Source organism: Eptesicus fuscus, chromosome 10 (assembly GCF_027574615.1).
Source record: "Eptesicus fuscus isolate TK198812 chromosome 10, DD_ASM_mEF_20220401, whole genome shotgun sequence".
Classification (NCBI taxonomy): domain Eukaryota; kingdom Metazoa; phylum Chordata; class Mammalia; order Chiroptera; family Vespertilionidae; genus Eptesicus; species Eptesicus fuscus.
In genome coordinates this window covers 97,554,734-97,580,501 of record NC_072482.1, presented here as the reverse complement: position 1 = coordinate 97,580,501, position 25,768 = coordinate 97,554,734, and the positions used below count along the sequence as shown (strand labels likewise).

At 49.3% G+C, this 25,768-nt stretch overlaps 1 protein-coding gene across 8 annotated transcripts in view; it reads right to left on the bottom strand.

The window, feature by feature from the left end:
* AFDN (afadin, adherens junction formation factor) overlaps nucleotides 1–18,093 on the bottom strand; it is a 102,773-nt gene extending 84,680 nt beyond the window's left edge. For all 8 annotated transcript variants that reach the window (XM_054722575.1, XM_054722577.1, XM_054722580.1 and 5 more), the window contains exon 1: nucleotides 17,726–18,093. In XM_054722575.1, the coding sequence (XP_054578550.1) occupies nucleotides 17,726–17,830 (105 nt within the window). In that variant the 5' untranslated portion in view covers nucleotides 17,831–18,093. The remainder of the gene's footprint in view (nucleotides 1–17,725) is intronic.
* Between the last annotated feature and the right edge of the window lie 7,675 nt (nucleotides 18,094–25,768).

The window sequence follows — 25,768 nt, the reverse complement described above, 5'->3', positions numbered from 1 at the left end:
CATTCCTTAACTTTCTGGCCTGCTCCCACGGAAGGAAATGTAGATAATTACACATCTTTTGCTGACCTGGAATTAAATGAAATGACAGACTGGTTGCAGCACTTGAGTCACAGAGAGATGTGACCTGAGAGTTACGCAAACTCGGAGGCAGCCTGCACACGGCTGCCGGCGAGCTCCCTCCCAAGGTGCCCCCCAATCAAAGCTCCCACGCGGCTGCGGAAACCAGGCCGAGTTCGGGGACAAAGGTCCTCCACGTTTCCCAGTAACAATCCTCAAGAGAAGGAAAGGAAGGAAAGGGAGAGAACTGGCCACGAGGCGTGAAAAACAAAAGCCAACCCCACAGGTCAGACGTCCCAAGCGAGGACGCCCATCAGTTCAGACAGAGCTCACTGCACAGCGATGCTTTTGAATTGTATTAGAAATTTAAACATTCAGGAATATGGGAATTACAATCTATAATAAATGTTTTAAAAATGAATGAATTAAAAAAAGAAATGAAAACTGTAATTTAGTAACCAAAGAAGACACAGTCCACATTAAGCCTCAGGGATGGAACATTTTTATTCCCAATTAAATCACCACCAGCATCCCTCCTCATCCCCAACTCTAGGCAACGGGGAACAATAATGAACGAAATAGTGCCTGTTCTCATGGCACTGATCATCTGGCGGGAGGAGACACCAGTAATGACAGATGGTCAGACCCAAGAATTGAACAGCAGAGGGTCCCAAAGTCCCTGCGGCACAGAAGTGGGAGGGACTTCCTGGACAAAGCCCTTTCTACAGGAAGGGCCTCCTCCACGCAGGGGGGCGTGTGGAGACCCCACGGCGGGGCCTGGCGGGCAGTCTGAGAACTCAAGACCACTGTGGCGGAGCAGGAAGAAGGGGGAAATGGCATCAGACTTCCTAGGGAAAGGGCGTCCTTCTGGCTTGAGCAGGAAAAGTATGTTATTTACCTTAAGGTTTGGACGTGTACCTCCGCGTGAGAAACACTGCAGAGGGCAAATGTAGGCGCCGGGGGACCAGGTAAGAGGTCACTCCAACAGTCCAGGTGAGAGCCTGGCGCGGCCAGCGGCGAGGAGGGGAGACGTGGAGAAGCGGTTAGCTCATGAAAATGTTTTGAAGGGAGAGCTGCCAGAACCGGCTGACAGATTAGATATGAGAGGGAGAAATGAGTCCTGAGTGAATAATGGCGAGGCTGTGGGCACAACCACTGATAACACTGAAATGCCAGATGCTTGCTAAGATAGAGAGCACTGCAGGGAAGCAGAGTCCAGTTGTGGACACGTTGCATGCAGGGCGATGGCCACGCCAAGAGATAGGCATCTGGAACATATCAGCACTTAACACCATAGAGAGAGATTTCACCGAGGGAGGGAGGGAGGGAGGGAGCGTGGAGGGAAGGAGAGCGGGCGGCAGTGGAGGAGGCCTGGAGAGGTGGGGACTGCTGGTGTCCCTGTGAGAGGGAAGAGATAATGACGTGGACAGGAGGGCTTTAGTGAAGTCAAAAGTCAGGCCCCTTGGGGCAAAAGCAACGCAAAAGTTCTAAAATGTAACTTTTGTCTTTAAAATTAAACTACTTAAACCGAGAGCAGAGTATAGCTGTACCTCACTGTGTTTTTTTCGTCTTTTATAAGTGACAGGCTCACATCAACCAAATAACCAAACAGAAAAAATAATCATATAATAACTGATTGTCTTAACAATGCAGAATCAGTTGGCAGAGTATGTTAAACAGTATGTAGTTTATACTTCATCCGTTCTATTTATGACTTTTACAATGAGTAATTCCCCTGAAAATGCCATTTACTAGGCTTCCAATAGTCCACCTTTCCCCAAATCACATGGAAGATTCTGTAACAGCGGTCGCCAACCGGTGGTCCGTGAGGTCGCAAGGTTGGCGACCTCTGTTCTGTAAGATACACCAGGAAACAAAAACCCGTGTTTTTTTCATGCTAAGCATCCTTTTTAACCTAATTTATTTTCCTCACTGTGATCTTCATAGAAATAACAAATTGAAGATAATACACATCCTATCACTATAACAAATATCAAATAAATTAGAAGGAAGTTTTAAGTAGTCAGATAACCTTAACTGTTTATAGCTATTAATAGGCTGGTTTCTACAAAGCTCATGACTTATTTTGGAACTTTTAAAAAAGTTCATGCTCTGATTTTTTAGGGAAGGTCTTAAGTTCCTTCATTGCAATATTATTTCCCTATAGTTCATTTTGAGAATCTTCTCAATGAATAAAATTATTTAAGTAAAATTTAGCATTTTTATAGCCATATTGAAAATTGGGGACTTTAAAGCAAAGTATCCAAATTAGTCAACGATGGAAGATCTCAGAAACAAACCTATCTACATGCACACCTCTTTCTGATAGCATAAGTCTAGTGCTAGAGAGTTTAATAGATTGGAGCCTGATTTAAGACTGTTCAAACTCTGGTGACAAATGAGGTAATTACTGAATGTAAAAGTAATAAGAAAAAGGTACGAACTGCCAGCTATCCCTCAGTTAAGGTATTTCAGGTTTTAGAAGTGCTCTCTTGGCTTTTTAATTAGTACCTTAAAAATAAAGAAACAAATGAACCAATAAAATATACCCACTTGTAGCATACAATTAAAAGACCAAAATGACTAGGAGAAAACAGTTATAAACACAGGATCTGATGTTTATTAAACGCATTTTCACATATCGATAAAATTTTTAAAGATATTCCAGCAGGAAAACAGATCCTTCCCATAAAAGGAAGTATAATGACAGCCGGACGTTCCTGAAAGATGCTCCACATCAATGATGAGCAAGGAAATGTGAATTCTGAAACCGATGGCTTTTCACCTGCTGGACTGAGAAAGTTTAGCTTGCAATATCCAGTGTTAGGTTAAAGGCCATACCCATGACAGTGGGTATAAATTGTAACAGGCTTTCTAAATAACACCTGGTAGTCTAGCACAGATTTTCAGTCTGAGCCTCCTGACTCAATCCCACTTCTAGAAACCGCTCGTGGAAGTAGGTCAGTGCAGGAAGACAGGCCTGCGACGTGCCCACAGCCACATCCTGAAGCAGGACACGCGGGAGTTACGGCACGCCTGGGTAGTGCGTAAGGACACGGTTAGGACATGGGGCATTACACAGCTACTGAAAGTAAGACAGGATTTTACATATATACACACACATACACACATATGGAAGAATTTCTTGAATAAAACATGTAAAAAGTACACATCATATGGTCCCATTTTTATAACATAAAATTCAAAAATAGACACATTCATTTCTAAGAGTACAGAATAAAATTTTAAAGATCTTTTCTAAAAATTCTTAGCAGTGGCTACACCTCTGGATAGCTGGAAAGGGAAGGGGAGGAGATACTCTATGGGCTCCGTTCGAAACACATGAACTAAGTTTTAATCCACATAAATCTTAGCAAAATACAGGTTTTTCCGTATCGCCTCTTCTAAAACTTATCTTTAGCCTCCTTCTGAGTAAAAATAGGTCAGTTACTACTCATCTGGAAAAGCTTACCTTATTGTTCAGTCAAGTATCCCCTCTCCCAAGTAGATTTTTCTCCTACGTTAGCAGATACGGAAATGTGAGCACAAAGGCTCTCGTCGCCCAGCAGACCATAGTGCCAGGTGAACAGCAGCGGCACCTTGCACCATGAGCTACCAAGTCATCTCGTCGGCAATGAGCTATACTCATTTAATAACATTTTGCTTTAAAATAAGACTCTCAATTTCTAAAATGTAGGGCCAGACTTCTGAAGCCTTAGCGAGAGATTTCAAATGCACCCTAAGTGTAATAGAATAGCCCTGACCTCACTGATCAACTTTCATTAGTTTCTTCATATACATAATCATCAATTACCTGCTGCATATCCTATCCTCCTCTGGTAGACGCAAAATGCAAAAAGAACGACACAGCCTGTCCCTGTCCCCGCGAGCTCCAGGTTCAGGCACGAGCCCAGGGTGGACAGTCCCCTTCGGCCCCGACTCCTCCTTCAATCTGGCCGATAACAAGGTTCTCTTCTCATCACCATGCCCTTGACTTCAGGCAGCTCTGCCTTCCCAAACAGCAGGGAGGAGAGGTCAGGAAAGCTTGGGAGAATTCGCAGGACCTTTCAGTACAGAATAGACTGGGAACGAAGAGATCTATCAAGGCCATGATCAGCAGGCCGAATGGGTTCCCACAGGCCACTCTGAGAGAGGATGCTGGCGCTCTAAACCATCTCCACGCTAAGCCAGCTACCAAGCGCTCACTTCCTACGGGCCTCCCTCCCGTTTATCTTCGTTCCTCGCCTGGGCTACTGCGCGTTTCGTATTCTAGTTCCTGAATCCCTCCCCTCCCAGACTGGCCACCAAACTCAAACACGGCGTGGGCTTTGTTTGTAGGCCAGGTGTGAAAGCACTACTGGAGAGGGCTGAAGACCATCAAGGCAGAGGACTGAGCGCCAGGAAAGCCCAGCGTTCCCCGAGGAACACTCACCAACTGGCTGCCAGCCTAACCGCAGGGGCAATACCAGATCATCAATCACCTAGATCACCTGGCCTAGAACATATACGGTGCAGAGTCGGTGATGACAGCAATACACATCAATACAGTGAGAGGGAACCAATGTTCGAAGTCCAGGCAGACCTCCCGGCAAAGGAGAAAGCAAAGAGGATGACAGCAAGCAGCCACCAGAAACCAGGCCCTCCCTCCACTAACCCTCTGGCAGAGCATCCTGCATCTAAATGAGCCTGTTAATTACGTACACCGTGTCAGCTACAGTCATATCAATTTGCCTCCTTGAGCTCAGGATAATGGCCCCACACTTAATTCAGGCACTTTTTATTGAAAAAAAATAAAAATAAAAGTAAAAACCAGTTGAGGACTGACTCCCACATTAAATATGCACGTACTTAAACTGCCCAGAGAGGTGAGCACAACCGAGCCCACAAGGAGGTGAGGGAAGGACAGAAACAGACTAAACCATCACAGAGGAAAAGGCCCTACCATGGGCAGCTGGTTTTGGCAATTAGAAAACCAAGGCTCCTTCCAAGAAAGGCGTTTAGTAGGGCAGGGACTGGAAGCAAGGAAGGCTGGGATGAAAGGAGTTAGGTGTCAGAGCAGAGCACTCAGCAGGTGGCACTTTCTCTTTAACCTTTTGCACTCGGATGTCGAGATTGAAATTACTCTTTGAATGTATCAATAATTTGAAATATAAAAAAATCCAAATAAATAAGTTTGTATGAATAGAAACTCCAGTTTTTTATTCTACTGCCGTGCTTTGTAAAATCTGGGGTATTTAAAAAATTAAATCCCGAGTAGAATAAAGGAATCGAGGAAAAAAGCAAGCGAGTGCAAAGGGTTAACCCTCCCTCCAGATCTGGAAAGCAGCAATGCTCCCACCCCCACCCCCGTTTTACTTCTATGCCTCTCCCTCCCTCTCAGCATGCCTACCCTGCATCCAAACACAGCATTTCCCACTGTCGACGCGTCCTTCAATCTGTCTTACATACTAGAACGGGGGCTGTTTGAAAAAAGGCCCGTGTCCATTACATGTTGCATGCCCAGCACTACACAGTGACGGGCATGTAGCAGGCGATTATCCAAGGAGTGACCTTGGAAATGGGGACAGAGAGGAGGGCCAAGGTTCAACCTCAGCCTGCCCTTGGCCTCCTCGGCTCTCTTCTGGCGGCACAATGGGCCCATTATCGCGGTAAGTCTGCTTCACGGCCGTCCTGGAGATCCCAGACTCCTTCATGCTTTCACGACTGTAGGCCCAGTCCCTAACAAAGCCTCACACACACCACCCACTCAACAAATATTAGTGAATGAAAGAATACTGCATTGGCTTACGATAAATGTCAAGTTCTAACAGGGCTAAGCCACCAAAAGACAAACAAAACCAAATATGCAACAGAAGCTATTTCTCATACCACTGAGCCCAAGATACGGGTGCTGAACTATTTTCAAAACTTGTGCTCACAGACAGAAGTTCATAGAAGCAAACAATAATTATCATTGCATTAATGTAAAATTGACAATGTTTCCCAAGAATCAAGCTGGTGACACCAATCACATGCGTTTGTGGTCACAAACTAAAGGTAAAAGGTCTAAAAATGTCATTACACTAATGAAATGCATCCGGAGGCATCAGAAGCTCACGCAGAAGCTGTGCAAATCACAAACACTAACATTTGGTGGTTTGGGTGCCACTTGGTAAAAAAAGATAACTTTTTAAATTCTATTTTATGCTAGAATACGAGCCATAAGAACGTACAGGCATGTGCTACACCAAGCTGATAGAAGTGAGGAGCACAGGGTGAAAACGGAAGGTACACGCTTCTACTGCCCTACCCCGTCCTGCACCCCGTCCTGCACCCCGTCCTGCACCTCGCAGTGAGCACCGGGTCCCCGGCACCACACACAGGCTGTGCTAACACGCAGCTCCACACCCAGAGTCAGGGCTCTGATTCTTAACTTCCCACCTGGAAACCTCCTCCAGGCTTCACTGTTCTTACAAGAGGAAACACAGACTCATGACCAGAGGAGTGAACCTGTATAATCTTAGAAGGTCTACTAGGCCAGCCGTCGCCAACCTTTCGGACCTCACGAACCACCAGGGGTCAGCGGACCACTGGTTGGCGACCGCTGTAATAGGGTGTTCCCTAAAACTGCCATTTTGTCTAAAAATCCCCCTTTTTGTTTGGGAATGGCAAATGTTTGCTCGACAGATGTTAAGGAACTGTCAGTAACAATCAAGGAATTATCTGCTGAAATTCAAACATTACCTGGGGAAAGTCACAGCTAACATGTAAGCAAAACTTTATGAAACTTGCCCAACCGGTGTGGCTCAGCGGTTGAACATCGATCTATGAACCAACCAGGAATTCACGGTTGATTCCCGGTCAGGGCACAGGTTGTGGGCTCGATCCCCACTAGGGGATGTGCAGGAGGCAGCCGATGAATAATTCTTTCTCATCATTGATGTTTCTCTCTCTCCCTCCCTCCCTCTCCCTTCCTCTCTGAAATCAATAAAAGTGTATCTTTTTTAAAAACTTTATGGAATTAAATTAAGTGAGCCCTAGAAGTGATGAGAATAAGTTAAGTTGTTGAATTTTTAAGGGCTACAACCCGACAGGGAAAAGGACTCGATGAAATGGTCCCTTGGTTAGACACAAGGCCTGCACTCCACAACTCCAAATCAGAGCCATGCCATCAGAAAGGGCACAGCCCCCAGTCCAGCACCTGGAGCGGTCCTGCCTACTTATTTGTCTCGGGCACTGGACAGCTGCAGGGAGCCACCAAGCACCCCTCCGACCCTTCACTCCTATGCCAACTTCTGGCTGCCACAGCGTGCATGGTCGGAAACTAAAACAGAGCATGCACCATGCTGCCGGAGAACCAGACCACCTTCTCAGAGGTGAAAGGTGGAGTTACAACAACAGGTCAGGATGGAAATGAGCCCTTCATGAACAGATGCACGCACAAGATCTACACATACGTGCACACGGTATGTGGTATAAACGTACCTGGACAGGCCCCACGACGCTTACATTGCACCTGATCTCAGTCCAAAGGCCAAGAAGTGATCCCCATCACTCTTATCATGCTGTGGTTCTTCCTGAAAATTACGCTCTGAATTACTCTATAAACTTTTCCCCATAAAACTTCCACTGCAGTGGTTTTACGTTTTCTGATTCTACAAACGCAGTGGCTTAGGAGAAAGCTGCAGTCGGACTGCCTGTTCCCCAGCTCAAGAACACCCTCCAGCAAGTTATGTGCCTCCTTGTGCCTTGGTTTCTTCTTCCAAAACTGAGAACAGCACAGTAGCCAGCCTCCCAGGATCGCTACGAGAACTAACAGCTAATGCACACGACGTATTCACACTGGCATCACATGCAGGTAGTACAGACGCACTAACAGCTACTGCACACCACGTATTCACACTGGCATCACATGCAGGTAGTACAGACGCACTAACAGCTACTGCACACCACGTATTCACACTGGCATCACATGCAGGTAGTACGGACGCACTCACAGCTACTGCACACCACGTATTCACACTGGCATCACATGCAGGTAGTACGTACACACTCACAGCTAGTGCACACCACGTATTCACACTGGCATCACATGCAGGTAGTCCGGATGCACTCACAGCTAATGCACACCACGTATTCACACTGGCATCACATGCAGGTAGTACGGACGCACTCACAGCTAATGCACACCATGTATTCACACTGGCATCACATGCAGGTAGTACGTACACACTAACAGCTAATGCACACGACGTAGTCACACTGGCATCACATGCAGGTAGTACGGACGCACTCACAGCTACTGCACACCACGTATTCACACTGGCATCACATGCAGGTAGTACGGATGCACTAACACTAGTGCACACCACGTATTCACACTAGCATCACATGCAGGTAGTACGTACACAAACAGCTACTGCACACGACGTACTCACACTGGCATCACATGCAGGTAGTACGGACGCACTCACAAGATGTTAAGTATGGAAATTATTATCAGAATAACCTGAGTAGCTTTTATATTTTTTAAACATTTTTATAAATTTTTATTGATTTTAGAGAGGGAAGGAGAGATAAAAGCATTAATGATGAGAGAGAATCATTGATTGGCTGCCTCCTACACGTCCCCTACTGAGGATTGGGCCCGAAACTTGGGCATATGCCCTGACCAGGAATCGAACCATGATCTCCTGGTTCATAGGTCAACACACAACCACTGAGCTACACCAGCCAGGCAGAATAACCTAAGTAGCTTTTAAAAACGATGACATGACAGATGTAACTCAGTAGTGGTTAAAAGCACAAATAATTAACCACAAGATACAACTAAACATACATGCACACTTCAAGCATTTTCCAAATATTCTAAAACAAGCACACCTATATATATAAAAGCCTAAGCGACCGGCCAACATGACGCACAATGACCACCAGGGGGCAGACGCTCAACACAGGAGCTGCCGAGAGAAGGCAACTTTGCAGAGTGCCCTCTCGTACTCTAGAACCCCTCAGGGATGTTAGACTGCCTGTTTCGGCCTGATCTCTGCAGGCCAGGCCACGGGACCCCACCTGCTGGAAGGACCCCACTCACTCCGTAGAAGCCCTTCGAGCCCCGGCGCTGCCCCAGGTGTGGCTGGCCGAGGAGGGACTGTGGGAGGTTGGCTCCAGGGCATGTCTGGCCCATCTCGCCCAGTCCTGCCCCACTGGCCACCTTCTAATTAATTTCCTTTCAATGTGCACAAATCCGTGCACTGGGCCTCTAGTTATTTTTATAATCGAAAAAAATAAATTTTTACATATATAATCTTGCTACAGTGAAGTAAACATTGTTTTTCATGCTTCTCCAGATTTACTGACCTTAATTCTATTGTCCTTGACATTCCCAAAGTAGTAATTTCAAAATGGTAATAATGAAAATAATTTTTTAAAATGGAAATCAGCAAGTTTGGCATAAAACGTATTAACAGTACCATGAACTCAACATGGTTACCTTTGCCAAACTTAAATTAAAAACACATTTTAAAATAGTCGAGACCTAAACATTCAATGTGGTAGAAACCCTGTCCATGGTACTCCTGGCCGGCTCCTCGTCCAGAAAAAGCAGAAGCTTAGCTGGCCTACAGAGGAATGAGTCCTCTATCAATTCACTGGTTCAGCAAGTAAGATTTCTCATCTGTGTCTCATTATCCTGATAAATTAAAACAATATGTTTATTAATAAACACATTTCACTAAGTGACTGAAATCACCAAAATAATTGAGTAATGTTATCTATAAAAGGAAATGATCACCAAAAATTCAAAATGAACTTGCACCTAGCCATGAATTAATAGCACATTTGTTGCAAAACAAGTTGCCATTGAGTAGCTAAATTAATCTGAAGATTTGTTCATCTTAAACATAAACTCATTATTCTAACATTTTGTTTTTACTACATGCATTTTAAAAACATATTCATGTATTATTTTGAAGCATTAAAAGTCTGTCTTATACATGGCAGATTTTAGAGCATAAAGACTGTGGTTATAGGTCTATCTTTCTCTCAGGAAATATAATAAAGCTAAGGAAAAATATAACCAAAAACAACATAAAAAAGACACCCTTACACAGTGAGAGTTGGCAAAATCCAGAGCTTACACTGGAAGGGGACGAAAGGACAGGCAAGTGCCAGTCACAGCCCACATCTAACAGCACACCCGCCTACCACCCACTGGGGTGCACGGGACACCATTGTTCTCAGACTAGAATTGACCCATGAGTAGGAGTGGCCTACGTTATATGCTGAGTCGGTCAGAGCAGCAAAATTGCCTGGTCACCACTTTCACTAGGTTGTGACCAATATTCTTCAATAATAAAATGTAAATGCTTGATTATTAAAAATTAAAATAGGTACTTATAAATGTAAAAAACAATCAAATATGTAACAATATGTGAAATACCAAATTAATAATATTGAAATCTACCTTTCCTCATAATACGTTAGCTTCATACCCTAGGTGGAAAGCATCATAAAATATAGACTCTAATATCTACATTAGAATATTTGTTTTCAATCTGCTCAACCCAAAATTCTTAAACTCCACGGCTAAGGATTCTGGGCAGCAGCTCACAAACTGTAGCCCAGGAATCCTTGGGTTCCCGTGGACCCTCAGGTCAACTGTGAGGTTAACTTCCCACACTGATGCCGACAGCACTGGCTCTCCTGCTGGGCGGGCCTTAGTACCGACGGGCAGGGTAATGATGGGTGGGACTGACAGCACATTAATTAGCACAGGTCAAGGCAGCAGCATCAACCTGTACTAGCAACGTTTCTCACGGCCATGCATGCACACTGTCACCTAAGAGTATCTCTGATGAAACAAATACATGAGTATTTTTTTCTCCTTTCAATCATGAGTATGTGTTCAATATGCTACATGTCCACGTGGGGAATATATATCATGAACTTCTATTTGAGCTACATACCAAGTTCTAGGACATCTCAAGAAAAAGCACACGAGCATCTCCAACTTGTGGGTGAATGAGCACGCACCCGTGGATCCCACGTTTACCTGAGAGTAGCTGAGAAATGTATTCAGATAATAATATCAATATCCACCTAAAAACAACACATTTGAAAGACAACTTCCCAACGTAGAGCCCTGACACTAAGCACGCATATACGGTAGCCGGTGTGCATTTTCAGAACACAATGGTTCTTAAATACCGGGCGTGGCGAACAGTGGTCGGACGAGCGCCCGTTTCCTGTCCTCCTAACACAGGGGACTGGACGCAGAGCAGTCTGCAGTCTCGGTACCAAACGCCGGTAACAGTGGCATAAACAGAAATTGTAACGTAGAAATCGTATCGGTTCTCCTGTGAAAGGTCAGGAAATAGAGTGATGTGTAGGTCGCCATGGAGAGTACCACCAGCAGAAACAAGGATAAAGAGGAAGTGCATTTTGGGAAGGAACAACTGGTTTAAATTGCCAAGAGCAGATTCTCCTTTCCACAGAACATGGACAGAGAACTCTAAGCTATGCTTCTGAATAACAAGCCAACTGGACTGCTCTCAGCCGACAGAAATACCCCCACAACGGCAACTGATGAGCATTTTTTCACGGGTCCTAATTTGGGGGGCCACGCTTTTACTATGAAACCAATGACACCTTCAGGTGGCGTTTGTGACGCAGGAAGGAACCTCATTTGGAAACAACCTGTCACACCATCTCCCCATGGATGGTGGCAGAGCGCGCCTCAACAGCGACGCCTCCTCACGGAAGACGGCCTTAAAACAGAGGGAAATGCCTGACACCCGGGAGGATGGTCCTGTCCAGTCCGCCTAAGCCCCTGGGCACGAGCGGCACCAGTCACCTAAGGAAGTCCAAACTCCAGAAACAGAAAAGAACAACCGTTTACCAGCTCCCTGCTCACACCTGGAGGCTGGAGACACTCCCGTGCGCGCCTCGCGTCCTGCAGACGCACTACTCCATCCATCCGGTGGCCCTCGCTATCATGACAACATTTAGAAAACCAGGCATGCTGGGTACTGAGCCTACAAACATCACCACGCCAATGAGCACAGCAAAAGCTCCTGTCTTACCTTCTGTAAGCAACACAACTTAACCTTCTCAACATTAATGTCACAGAAATGTCTTCTGAGTAAAAGTACAGGAATTGTGGCTGTTTTCCAGTCAGAGTCAACTGTTCACCCTCAGCTCCTCCAGATACGTTCATTCAGGACACATGCAGCGTGCAGGTGTGCAACCTCCGCTCGTCCCCGCCTGTGGGAACCCACCTTCCCGGGAACACACTTCCCTGGTTTACAAACCATCAGCCTCTGCACTTGCTCCCTCTTGCCTGATCAAATCACCGCTTTCTAAGTTAAACCACAATGGCTTTGGTCAGTCCCGCATGCCAAGACAGGAGGGCGGTGTTCTATTTTCACGGTGCGGGAACAAAACCTCGCCCAGAAGACTGAGCCAGCAGACCGCCACCCTCCCAGCTCTCCGGCCTGCTCAGTCAGTCACCGTACAGGACTAGAAATGCTCAGGAAAAGCTTCTGCTCGTGCATAAAGATGGTCCAGCTTTGACAACATGCCTGGCCTGCTGTCCCCTCCTACCTGGGACTAGACACCCACCCATGGCTGCCAGGCCCTGCCAGAGGGTCAGTTCAGCCCCCAGGCGGGGCGAGCTCAGGCCTGGTCACAGGGTCTGCAGGGCTGGGCACACTGCTCATTATCGAACTTACAAGTGTAAATGCAGGTCAAGCAAGTTTCCGCCCCGTCCTGGGCATCTTCAAGATGAATGCCCACTTCCTGACAAAATTCATCAAGACAAAACCAACACTCTACCTAACCTGGAAATAACTTTCAAGTAAGAGGTCAGTTTAATTTTATGTTCCACACACATTATTTGCATAGCCATTTTATTTATAATAAAGGTAAACAGGTTTATATCAAAATAATTGCTATAATACTTGCTAGCATTTTCTGACATTATGCCAGAGTTCAAGTCTGGTAAAACCATTTGTAAACAAATTAACCACCAACACTGAGTAATAATGTTTTACACGCTACCATTGCTCAATTAAATCCCCAAGAACAAAACCAGAAACCCTTTTTTCTTACGGTTCCTGCCCATTTGGTACCATATCCTGAGCTTCTGTGGTTCCTATTTTTTCAGAAACGTGAAAAGACTGTTTCCACTAGTATTCCGCCATTAACCACATTCAAAATGTAATGGCTCTAGAAAAGCCTCTAGTTACAGCCTGTCCATGCCAGGAAGTCTGTAAGCTGCACCAAGTGAAGTTATTCACTGGCAGGAAGATAGCAAATTGAAGCTAGTCTAGATAGAGTTTTAGTTTAAGATAACTAAACAATGTTAGACAAGGTCTCTACCTCAGATTCAGCACACACCCATACAAATATAAACCTTAACCAGTTATTCCAGGAAATAAAGTCTGTAATCGCAGGTTACAAGTTATAAAAACAAACAAAAAAAGGAACAGATATGCCTATAAATACTAAAAACACACCATTGGCAACTATCTCAATATACATTAATCATCAGAAAAAAAAAAGACCTTCCGAAGTACTAATGTATAATAATAATACAGCTCTTGTTTTTAAATAGTTTCAAATCTAGGTAAGTCGTATGATCACGAAGAGCTGCCACCTAAGACTGGTCTGGAACACAGGCTGAGCCTAAGTTATGCAATTGATCACTCCTTCACCCAGAGCCTTCACGCCCCCTCTGCTGACAAGCCAGGAGTTATTTTTTACACACTCCTCTGGGAGATACGAACCACCACCACATTACGTCTCAAGATCAACCAGAGTATTAAAACAACTAATTATTCTTAAAAGTATTAATAAAAAGTAAATATTTTCCCAAGTATTAAAAAACTATTAAAATATTCACCTTTGGTAAAGTATATGTAATTCTAGGTTATTTTTCTCATCAGTGAAAAAAGAAGGCAGTGACCTCAAGAAACAATAAACAAAAGAAATGACTTTAAGAAATATCTCATGAAGCAAAGTGGACAACTAGCTAGCATAGCTTTTGCATTTAATTTAATCTTTATACAAAAGAATGAGACTTGAAAACATGGTCTTTAATACCTAATAACCTAACAGACAATTTCACTGTTTTCTAAAAGCATATAGCCCACGTCTTAGCACACAAAGAAAGCGATATTCAATATTCTTTCCACAATATATTTATTGGGCACCTACCATATGACAGACATAAGAATATTTTTTAAAACAGCACTCTAAGCTCTTGCCTTCATAGATGACCAGGGACAGAGACAGAGGGGGCCGTGGCTCTAACGACAGAACAGGTCCAAGTTAAGCAACAGACACCACAGGACAGGAGGCCTGAGGGTGCTCTCAGAGGCCCCTGAGGATGCTGGGAAGTGAGGACCGGCAAGAAGCACTCGCCCACAGGAAGTCATCAGAAACCCCCAACAGAAGTGACACCTTAACGTCACTAACAGAAAAGGGCGGACTAACAGCTTCAAGAAGCTTGTGTTATGAGCCATCATGTTCCACAATAACCAAGACATTAATTCAGCTTAAAATCACTCTCCCGGTGATAATATGTCAACACCGAGTTTAGTCATCAATTCATTGAAAATTCCAAAAGAATCTAGGATCCAACTGAGGAGGGACTGAAAAATATACATCCAAATACGAATGTGAAGGAAAAAGCAAACATAACCAGGTGGATTTTAAAGCATATTCTGATTTTCTTAAAAAGTGAATGTAATCCAAAAGCCAAGCTTATCATCATCCTAAACAGAAACCGCAGGATTATCAGCGGTTATCGAGGCTGCCTGAAACCACCAACGGTAAATGATCAATGCAGTTGTAGGAGTTGATAATAGATACTGATCACTGTACCTCCCCAAAAAGGAAACAAACCACCATACACATACACAAGAAGATTACACAAACATAAACATAAGGCCTACATCTCATTCCTACAAATCAAATTCTACAGTGAATTTGTTCAACGCTAGCAGAGCGCCAGAGACTTGTAGAAAACTAAGAAACATGATTTGTGATGGCCCAAGAGAAAAACTGGTCAAGACGGTAAAAAATTCCAGGCATTTAAAGCCAACTGAAAGTGAAATAGTGACTTATGAATTAACATAACATACGTGTACCTGGATCATAATGAAAGCTACAACACATTAAATGCAGAGCTTAACTTCCAAACCAGAATAAGCGTAATGGTATGCAAAGCTGCTCTAGAAAACGCAACAGAAGTGAGACCTAGATACCAGACAATGAGAAAACTAAGAAAACAGCGTATGGGCATTCAAAAACAACCCACTTCATCATGAAAAGCCTTCTAATAAAATCCTGGAGATCATTCCTAAAAACAGAACTGTTCAGGTACAAGGGGGGAGGAAGGAAAACCTACAAAATGAAAAAGTTCTTCAACGTTTGTTTTGCTTCAACAAAACAAACACGTAGGCACAGCCTTTCACCTGCAGAGTAACCACCAAAACAGTGGCTCTCCCACTGACAGGCCAGCGTCCCTGCAACCAACGCCCACGTGGACGGAAACAGGGACTTTCAACCCGGCGCTTACAAACAGAACTTGGTGAAATCAGTGAACTATCATCTGTTCTGATTTAGGATTTTTTAAAGCACCAACTCCATTTAAAATTCCAAAGAGTAAACTTCATTAAGTACCTATTACTAAACTGAAAAAATATTCCTTTTCTCAACCAGACATGGTAAATCTCCCGAAAAACAATGATAAATGGACCCATTCAGGCAGAAAAACAACTCTGTGCCAAGATAATATTTTACGTCCGAATTTTTTAAACCAGAGACAAGAAAAATGAACTCATTCTTCTGAAAGACAACATGACCCTGACAGCTCAATTACTGCCTGCCACCTTCCCAAAGACACGCTGGTAAGTCCAGACACACATGCTAACTTCCTCACGGGCAGCTAACTCATAAAATCACGAGAAGACGAGTGGTCAGTCCGGAGTAACTTAACACATCAGTGTTCAACTTGGCCACCTGAACCCCAAAATCTACACAGATGCTCGCTCGCCTTACAATGGGGTTACGGCCTATTAAACCCATCCTTTGTGAAAATATCGTCAATCGAAAATGCATTGAATAGACCTCGCCTACCGAACACCACAGCTGAGCCTCGCCTACCTTCAACAGGCTGGGAACACAACAAAAACAACAGCGCACCCCGAGTCAGAGTTCTCTGCCATGGTGGGGTGCCAGCACCCCAGGGGTACAGCACCGGGCACAGCTGGGGAAGAGCAGCATCTGAGGTGCAGTTCCCACGGGGCGCGGGGCTTCGCACCACCGTGAAGTCCAAACACGAGTGCAGAGTGGGCAGTGGCTCCTCCCCGGCGGAGGGCTGGGGGCTCGGCCCGCAGGCGGAGCCCTGGGTTCCAGAGGGACCGCCGTCCTCGCCGGCGATCAGAGGGATCACAGCTCAGGAGAAGGTTCCGGTGCCGCCTGCGGCGGGTGCTCAGGGGCTGGTCCTTCCACAGGAACAGGAACGCTGCTCCAGGGACTCCCAGGAGGCACAGCCCGCGGACGGCAGGGGTTCACGCTGCTCAAGGTGCTGCACCCACCTCCGCGCACGAGGGAACCAGCCACACGTTTGGGTTAAGAACCGACCCCCCGGTCCCTCTCCCCCAGCCCCGCTCGGGACGGGCCCACCCGCTTCTCAGAAACCTGCCGGACGCTTTCGGCGGCTCGGCCACCAGCAGCCTCCATTGTCCCCGGCCGGCGTGCGGCTTCCTCCTGAGCTCGGGGCGCCCGGGACTGGCCGCCCCGCCGCCAGGCGAACCGCGCGGCCCGGGCTGGGAGCGACCGGGCCCCTTCCTCCCTCGACCCGGCCCCTCCCCGGAGCCCTCTCTCCCCGGCCCGGCCCCCCGGCCCGGCCCCCGCGGCCCGGCCGCCGCCGGAGGAGGGGCGCCCTGCCTTCGACCTGAGCCGCGGGCAGGAATGGGGGTTCCACCCCGGCCGCCTTATCAGCAGAGCCGCACGATCACAGCAACTTTCCCGACCCCTGCGCTCCGCTCGCCGCCGGCGCCCCAGGTTTCCCACCCCCGAAGCAAAGCGCCGCGCGTCACATGCTCGCCGGTGACAAAGGTCCCGGCGGCCCCAGCCGCGCGCCGCGAACCCCGGGCCGCGGTCGGGGAGACGGATACAACCACGTCCGACCACGCCCTCCCCCCGCAGGCCGAGGGGCCTCGCCGCGGCCCCGGCCCGCCACCCCGCCCGGGCCCAGACCCCCGCCCCGGCCCAGACCCCCGCCCCGGCCCAGACCCCCGCCCCGGCCCAGACCCCCGCCCCGGGCCCGCCACCCCGCCCGGGCCCAGACCCCCGCCCCGGGCCCGCCACCCCGACCCGGGCCCACCCCCGCCCCGGGGCCACACCCCGACCCGGGCCCAGACCCCCGACCCGGGCCCGAGACCCCGCCCCCGGCCCCCGCCCTGGGCCCCCACGGGGGCCGCGACCCCGTACCCGGCCCGCGACCCCCACCTCCGATCCAGACCCCGCTGGGCCCGAAACCCCGCCCCCGGCCCCGGGCACAGGTGACCGCTCCCCCCGCGCCGGCCCGCGGCCACCCCGGGGCGCGGGGCGGGGGTCCCGGGAGGCGGCCCGGGGCGGGGGTCCCCGCGGGGGAGGGGCGGAGGCCGGCGCGGCGCACCTCGGTGGGCTGGCTGATCTCGAACAGGTCCAGCCGGTTGGCGTTCCAGTGGTGGATGATGTCGGCCAGCTTCCGCCGCTCCTCCTCGCGGCCGCCCGCCGACATCCTCGCGGCCGCGCTCCTCCGCCGGGCGCCGCGGGGGTCGGGGCCGGGGGCGCGGACGCGGGTGGGGCCCGGCCGGACCGCGCGCCCACGGGTCCGCGGGCCCGGCTCCCCGCGCGCTCGGCCGCCTCCCTGCCGCCCCGCGCTCCGCGGGCTCCGCGGGCTCCTCGGCTCCACGCGCTCCCGCTCCCGGCTCCGCGGCGCCTCAGCCGACCCGCCGCCTCCGACTCCGCGAAGCCTCAGCCTCCGGAGCCGCCTCAGCCCGCCCGCCTCAGCCGCCGGCCGGTGTGCGCCCTGCGCGCCCGCACGCGCCGCCCGCCCCGCCCGCCGTGCGCGCCCCCGCCCCGCGCACGCGCCCCCGCCCCGCGCACGCGCACGCGCACCTCGGCGCCTCCGCTAGGTGCTGCTGCGCGCGCCGCCTCGCACCCCGCGCCTCCCGCCCGCGCCGCCGCTGCACCGGGCCCGGCGCGGGGGTGCCGGTTCCCACGGCAGCACCTCGGGCCGGCGGGCGGGTCCCAGAGGTGCTGGTCCCGAAGGTGCTGGGGTCCGGCTGCGGGCGGGCGAGACAGACCCGGTGCGGGGACCCGCGTCCGTGCGTGGGGAGGCCGCGCCGGCCGCCGCAGGAGGCCCGCGCTCCCCGCCCTCCCTCCCGCCGGCCGCGGCGTCCCCGGGCCGTCGGCGTGTCCCTCGGGGCGACTCCCTGGCTGCGGGTCAGACCGCAGCCCACCCTCCCGGCGGCCTTGCTCCCGGACGGTCAAGCCCCGCTCTGGGGTCCGCGGTCACGTTTTGAAATCCTCCCGGCTCCCGCCAGGCCTCCAGGTGCGCGCCCAGCGCCCAGCGCCGCCGGGTTCCTGGTGCCCGGAACACAGCTTCCCGGGTCCGGTCCGCGAGGCTGCACGGACAGACCCCGGGCCGCGACGCTCAGAAATAGCCAATACTGGGGGAGGGGCGGCGTCGTTTATGCTGCAGGACAGCCTCTAGGTCCCCCGGGGCTTGGCACTCCCAAGGTTCATTTCACAGCATGGTCTGTAAATGTTAGAGATGTTTCTGTGGATGTTTTTCGGGTTTTTAAAATAATTTTATTGATTGACTTGAGAGAGAGAGAAACATTGATGTGTTGCTCCACTGAGTCATGCATGCATTTATTGGTTGAGTCTTGTGTGTGCCCTGACCAGGGATGGAACCTGCAAGCCTGGCGTATCCAGACGAGGCTCTCACCAACTGAGCTACCCGGCCAGGGCCTCTTTGGGTGTTTTCAGTTGCTCCCTCTCCACGCTCCCCCCCCCCCACCCCCCCAAAAAAAGAAACTGGCTGCAGAACCTATTCCTGCAGAATAGTCCCCATGCAGCAGCAGCGCTCATGCAGGTACCGGGCCTCTCACCCTGCCCAGCCTGTGTTGTAGCAAAAAGCCTGCATCTTTGAAATGCCCAGAGCGAAGGAATGGAAACAGGGAGCTGCGTGGGACAAAGCCTCTTTATTTCCGTCATTACTTTGTTCCAGCCCGGAGATAATTTCTCTCCAGCCGTTGGGATTCTGTGCTCCTGCTGGGCTTTGTCCCCAGCCTGCTCTTTCTGCTGCACAGCGCAGCGCTGCATAAGGAGGCTTTTCAGCCGGAGCCTGAGGTGTTGAACCAGTGCCATGGGGACGGAGTCTTCAATGGACCTCTATCTAGTCTCCTTTCTCAAAATTAAAGTGCGGCGACTTGCGGAAAGGCGTCTGTAGGAATGGCATCCTCGTGTGCTGGCGTTCTGTCCCTTTATGCTTCCTGAGAGACTCGAGTAGCTGTGTGTTGTTCTGGTTCGTGGCGAGCACCCTGACGTCCATACGGCAGGCAGGCGCTGTCTCGGCTAGGTTTCACACGAGCCACGCGGGTCATCAGACCCAGTTTCAGCTGAATTTTAACAGAAAGAGCTTTATTCCTGGTGATGCTGTTACCAGGAACGACTTGGCTCCGAGAGGAAGAAATTAGTTTGTAAAGCTGGCAGTTACGTTGCTGGTGTCTTTGCTGGAGAGGAAGGGCAGCATTTCGAGACCATAAGGGTGGGCTCCTGCAGGGCTTTTGTGATGCAAGATGATGGCACACGAGCGTGCACCACCCAGAGACGGCTACGTATCAGTGTGAACTATTAGTGTTTTTCTGACTCATTAAAAACCCCATTTATAGTATGTGTAAGTGGTGTATTAATGCCCAAGCTACAATTCCTAGTCCCAACCCACTGTGGCTTATTGATAAAGTTTTAAAAGCAGCCTGGCATCCATAGAGTACCTGCTGAGTTCTGATACATTTAAGAAATTGTGTTTAAGTGCTCAAGGAATGCTGTATAAAAATAAAATCCCGTGGGATTTATTATCAACCCCACCTTACAGACAGAGAGACTGAGGTGTGAGAGGAAAGACTACAAGACTGCATCAGGTGAGGTTGGAAAAGATTAATTTTTTAAAAATATGAGTTTTTAAATTTTATTTTCCACTTTATATTTAACTTTTGGTTTTATTTTTTAAAGTATGTTATTTTTAGTTACACTATTTTTTAAAAAGTAAGAGTTCCACTTAAATCAGCCCTAATCTACAAATATTTCTAAATACCTCTAAAACTTAAATCTATTTAAAACCTTAAAATATCATATAATGGGAATATACACTGAGTGGTCAGATTGTTATGATCTCTGAATGCATAATAATCTGGCCACTCAGTGTATATCCTATATAATAAAAGGCTAATATGCAAATTGTCCCCTCGACCAGGAGTTTGACCAGCAGGCAGGCCGGCCAACCGCCCATGTCCCCTCCCCCTGGCCAGGCTGGCTGGACCCCACCCATGCATGAATTCATGCACCGGGCCTCTAAAAATATATATATATATGTGTGTATACACACACATACACTGAGTGGCCAGATTACTATGCGTTCAGAGATCCTAATAATCTGGCCACTCTGTGTATGTGTATATATATATATATATATATATATATATAGTATCCCATAAAAGTATACAAACACTTTGAATAATTATAAAGGCAGTATTTGTTAAAATACATTTCCTTGTGAAAATTGAACTATCTGCTGTTAAAGTATGTATACACTTTTTTTGAGACACCCTGTATATATGACACTATGATATTTTTTAAAGTTTTGGTTAAACTTTGAACATTAAAAATTTTTTGGAAATATTTTGAAAACCAGGGTCTAAGACCAACCAAACATAGTAAACCTATTCCTGCCCCAGTGTTCACCAGCTCCAGAAAACAGGAAATGACAGGGGAGATATTAGGATCTGAACCCATCTTGGAGGAACAAATTATGCAAATATACCAACCCACTTAATGACCTATAGAACATTTAATTTTCTAACCACCAATAATTTACATATTTCAGTATAATAATCAAACTAGAGGCCCAGTGCATGAAATTCATGCGGGGAGGGGGGGCCCCTCAGCCCAACCTGCACCCTCTGGTCCCAGGAGCCTGCAGCCGTGGCTTGGCGCCTGTCCTGGGACCCAGGCCACTTGGCGCCTGTGTATGCAAATTATCCGCCATCTTTGTTGGGTTAATTTGCATACTCGCTCCTGATTGGCTGGTGGGTGTTGCGGAGGTACAGTCAGTTTGCATCTTCCTCTTTTATTAGTGTAGATTTAAAATAGTTTAATCTGATAATTGTACAAATCAGCTTATAAGCCTTTTTACTAGATATATCAATTCAAAGGATGGTCTTTAAACAAAAATGAACGGGACATAATAAAGGTACAAATGGCAGAATTGCGAGGTAGACTACCTTTCACAGTAGCCTATGCGTGTGACAGATAATCTAGGTCATCTAGGAAGTGAAATAACTAAACTCCTCCTTCGCCCATGGCTAGAAATGTCAGTGTTCATTTAGTTTTTAAAAAGAGAGAATTCCAAAGGATTAAGTATCCAGAAGTAGGTAGGGTATGTGCTACTTTACTTGAAATATGGATAAATGTATCTTCAAACTCTTCTTTCTGTGTTACAGTCCCACGTTTATGATATTTAGTTGAATTTTAGGTTACCTAATAGAATTTTCAGGAAACAAGTTTTCACAAAGAAAGTAGATATAAAAAGCCCTTAAATAGGAACTTAAACTTACACACTTAAAACAACTTAATCTTACCAACTCAGAAAGACATCTGTGGTTAAATGTATTTCTTCCCTAGCATTTTACAACCTCACCTAATAATGCAAAGAAAACAAAGCCATGAACTTATATGCATATATGGTTAACCCGTGGACAGACAACACTGCGGGGGGTGGGAGCGGGGTGGAGGGGATCAATGGGAGAAGAAAGGGGGACATCTGTAATACTTTCAACAATAAAGATAGACTTTTTTAAAAAATAGTAACATTATTTAACTAGGATTTGTTTCAAATGAGCATTAAGGGAAGCAAGTTGGATTTAAAGAATCTTAGCAATTGAGAGGTATTGTCTTAGTGGAGGTGTATCTCCTCAAAAAAAAAAAAAAACACACAAATAAACAGACAGAAAAAGAAAAAGAAAAAAAGCCAAATCTTGACTAGATAAAATATTTATACTGAGTGCAAAGAAAATAGACGTGTGTGTGTGTGTGTGTGTGTGTGTGTGTGTGTAAGGTGTTGGGGGAGAATTATACGTTGTGAACATCAGTCACTTACCTTTTAATGTGTTGGGGAATTGCTCTATGTTACCTTATTTTTAAAAATATGCTTTTATTGATTTTAGAGAGAGATGGGGGGAGAGAAAGAGAAACACCGATAGGCTGCCTCCTGCACTCCCCCTACTGGGGATCAAGCCTACAACCCTGGCATGTGCCCCGACAGGGAATCGAACTGGCGATCTCGGTGCACAGGACCACACCCAGCCAACTGAGCCACACAGGCCAGGGCTGTGTTCCCTTATTCGGCTCTACGGCCCCTTGGTGAGCGGGACCTTTCTGGCGGGTTTCTGATTCTGTCTCCCACTGAGCACAGCTCAGTGCTTGCACACCACGGTGTCCGATCATCGCCGACTAGGGTGCAGACGCTGCTGTGGGGCCGGCACCGCGTCATAGCCGCTAGCCCACTCCCAGCAGCCTTCACGCCGGAGAGGTCTTTCCGAGGGGAGAGATTCCGCACGTGGAGGCCTTGGGCGGCTTCCATCAGCCTCTCTCTCTCTCTCTCTCTCTCTCTCTCTCTCTCTCTCTCTCTCTCTCTCTCCTGCTTTCATATTTTAACTTTTGATAAAGGAGCAGCTTTACCTGGCTCTCAGCTGCCGTCACGGACACAACAAAAGCAAAAGGAAGGTAGAGGACGTAGGAAAACAGGTGCGAAGATGAGCTCAGTGTGATCAACCGGCCTCCTGCCCCAGTTTTCACAGGAAGTATCAGGAAAAGGATTAGCAACTTCCTAGACCCAAGAAGGACATATGATACAAGTACATTGACTACCATGCCCTTTTCTGCCAGAAAATGCCTATTACATGTGTATATAAATACATTTTTATAATATAGATAATTTATAAATATGTAATACATATGATTATATTATTTACAGGAATACATTAAAATTATATAATATATACTATGGTGATATACAGGATATACATAATTTTGCTGGAAAATTGATAACTTTTTCATTCAAACTCCCTCTAGCTGTTATTTGAACAAAAACACCCAATGAAGGGAGTGGGTACTGTTAGATGCTCTTCCAGCAGTAAAACGAGAGGAACCAAGAGAAGCGAGTGTGAGGTGCCCCAGGACCTCCCCTCCCCACGCGGGCCTCTCTTCACCTGCAGGCACCCCGGAATCCAGCGGGCCTGGTCACAGGTGTCTGCTCTAGGGATGCGTGCAGCTTGAACCTCTTAAAAAGTACCGTTGACCTTTGAGTCACCCTGCGACCTGTGAGCCTTGGCCCAAGGCTCCTGCTGAGCAGGTCCGTCCTCTGGAGCCTCCGCGCCACACGAAGGTCATCACCCCAAGGAGAGGCGAAGGGTCGGAGGTCATCACCCCAAGGAGAGGCGAAGGGTCAAGCAGGCAGAGAGAGAGAGAGAGAGAGAGAGAGAGAGAGAGAGAATCCCCGCCTCCCGGGAGCCCACACGCCACAGGCTCCACTCCACACGCACAATCCAAATGCTACAGGCCATCCAACAGCAGCCTGACGATGAGCCGCCTCCAGACCAAACCCAACGGCAGAGCGTTCTGGAAAGAGCGTTCGGTCCATGGTCAGGAACCTCGAAAAAGGAGATGAGGGGACAGGGTAAGAAATTACGAACTGGCAGAACGCAAACGAGACGGTATTTTAGAAGAACCCATTAGAAACCCTGGAAATGATCAATCTAGTGACGGACGTAAAAACACGACAGACAAAAGGAAAGGGCTGAACGCGTGGAAAGCGGAAGGGAAGAAAGATGTTTTACAACAAGCCTCCCAGGGAGCGATGGGACCTGATGGGAACGCCCGGGAGCGGCGGGCAGAGGCGTGCAAGGAAGGCAACAACAGCGGGGCTCCGGCTGCGAGGCTCCAGTGACGTGTGCCTGCGAGCGCCACGCGGGACGAGCCGGCAGCCAGGCCCGGCGCCCTGGGCACCGTGTGCAACGCGTGGGTGAGCCGGCGTTCTCTGCGGGAGAACACGCGCCTTGTCCTCTCCCCAGGAGGGAGCACCTCGCTCTCAGAGATGCGGGGGGTCGGGGGGGGCTGCTGCCGATCGCACACGCCCCTTCCTCCAGCCGCCCCCCCCCGCTCCCGTCCTGGGCGCCTGGCGAAGGGGCCTGTCCTCTTCCTTCTGCGCTTCCACGCCCCCGGCCTCCCCCCCCCCCCCCGGGACTCCCTCACAGGCCCTCCCGTGCGCCCTTGCTGCCTCTCCCCGAGGCGGCTCTGCTCCTGGCATACCCGTGTCCACCTCATAAAACCCTCGCGTCCACGTCGGCGCAGCCCCGTGCACGGTTTGAGCTGAGCCCCGTTTTCCTTGCGGGGGGACGAGAGGTGGGCCGGGGGGTGCAGGTGCCTAAGTCACGCAGCGGCCTCGGCCACCTGCAGGGCCGGGGTCCCTCGTGGGTGTGACGCACTGAGATTTGGGGTTGCCTGTGGCCGTGGGGCCAGTGTGGCCTGGCTTCAGAGCCGCCGCCCTCCAGGCCGGGCCCCTCCATGCTGAGAGGTAACAGCTCCAACACTGAGCTCGAGGCCGCGGTGCCAGCAGCAGCTCCTCGCCAGACCGCAGTCCCGGAAGCAGGCGTTCTCGCAGTGAAGACTCGACGGAACTCGCCTCGTCTTGTCGAAACCAAAAGACCTCCATTTCTCGTCTTCTCCGGGGGGGGGGCGGGGGGTGACAGCCCCCAGGAGTGTTTCAGCGCCAAGTGAGATTCCCAAGGCTTCCCCTGGCGAACCAGAAGCGCGGGGTCGGATGTTCGCAATCGTAACTCATTCCGCACGTCCAGCCGCCGTGGAGTCCCCGAAGCCGCTGGGGGTTTCCCGTCGGGATGGAAGGACGAGCCGGATGAGGTGCCTAGAAGCATCTCTCAGTCCACACCTGCGGCCCCTTCGGGTGAAACCGACCATGATCGTTAACGGAGTGCCGCGTGCTTTGGGGGAAGCCCGGGGCGTGGCTGAGGGTCCTCGGCGGGTGCGGGCGGGAGGGGCCTTTCCTGGGAGCAAGGACGGAGGGGCCTGCCCCTGCCCGGGTGTCGGCCTTCAGGCGGGAGGCGGCCGCCCGGCATCACGGGGTCCCCTCCCCATCTTGTTTCCCGAGCCCTTCCTTCCCCAGAGGCCAGGCAGCTACTGCCCAATGCTGGCTCCCCGCTGAGCCACTGAGAGGTCAGACAGAGGCCGAAAACCAGGACCACAGGCTCCATGAGAGGAGAAGGGCCTGCCGGGCTGCCTCGCAGGGGAGAGCACACGTGCAGAGGGAAACACGCCTTCTGAGGGGAGGGATGGGAAGGGACGGGGCTTAGGGCACTCGGCGGGCGCTGACGGGTGG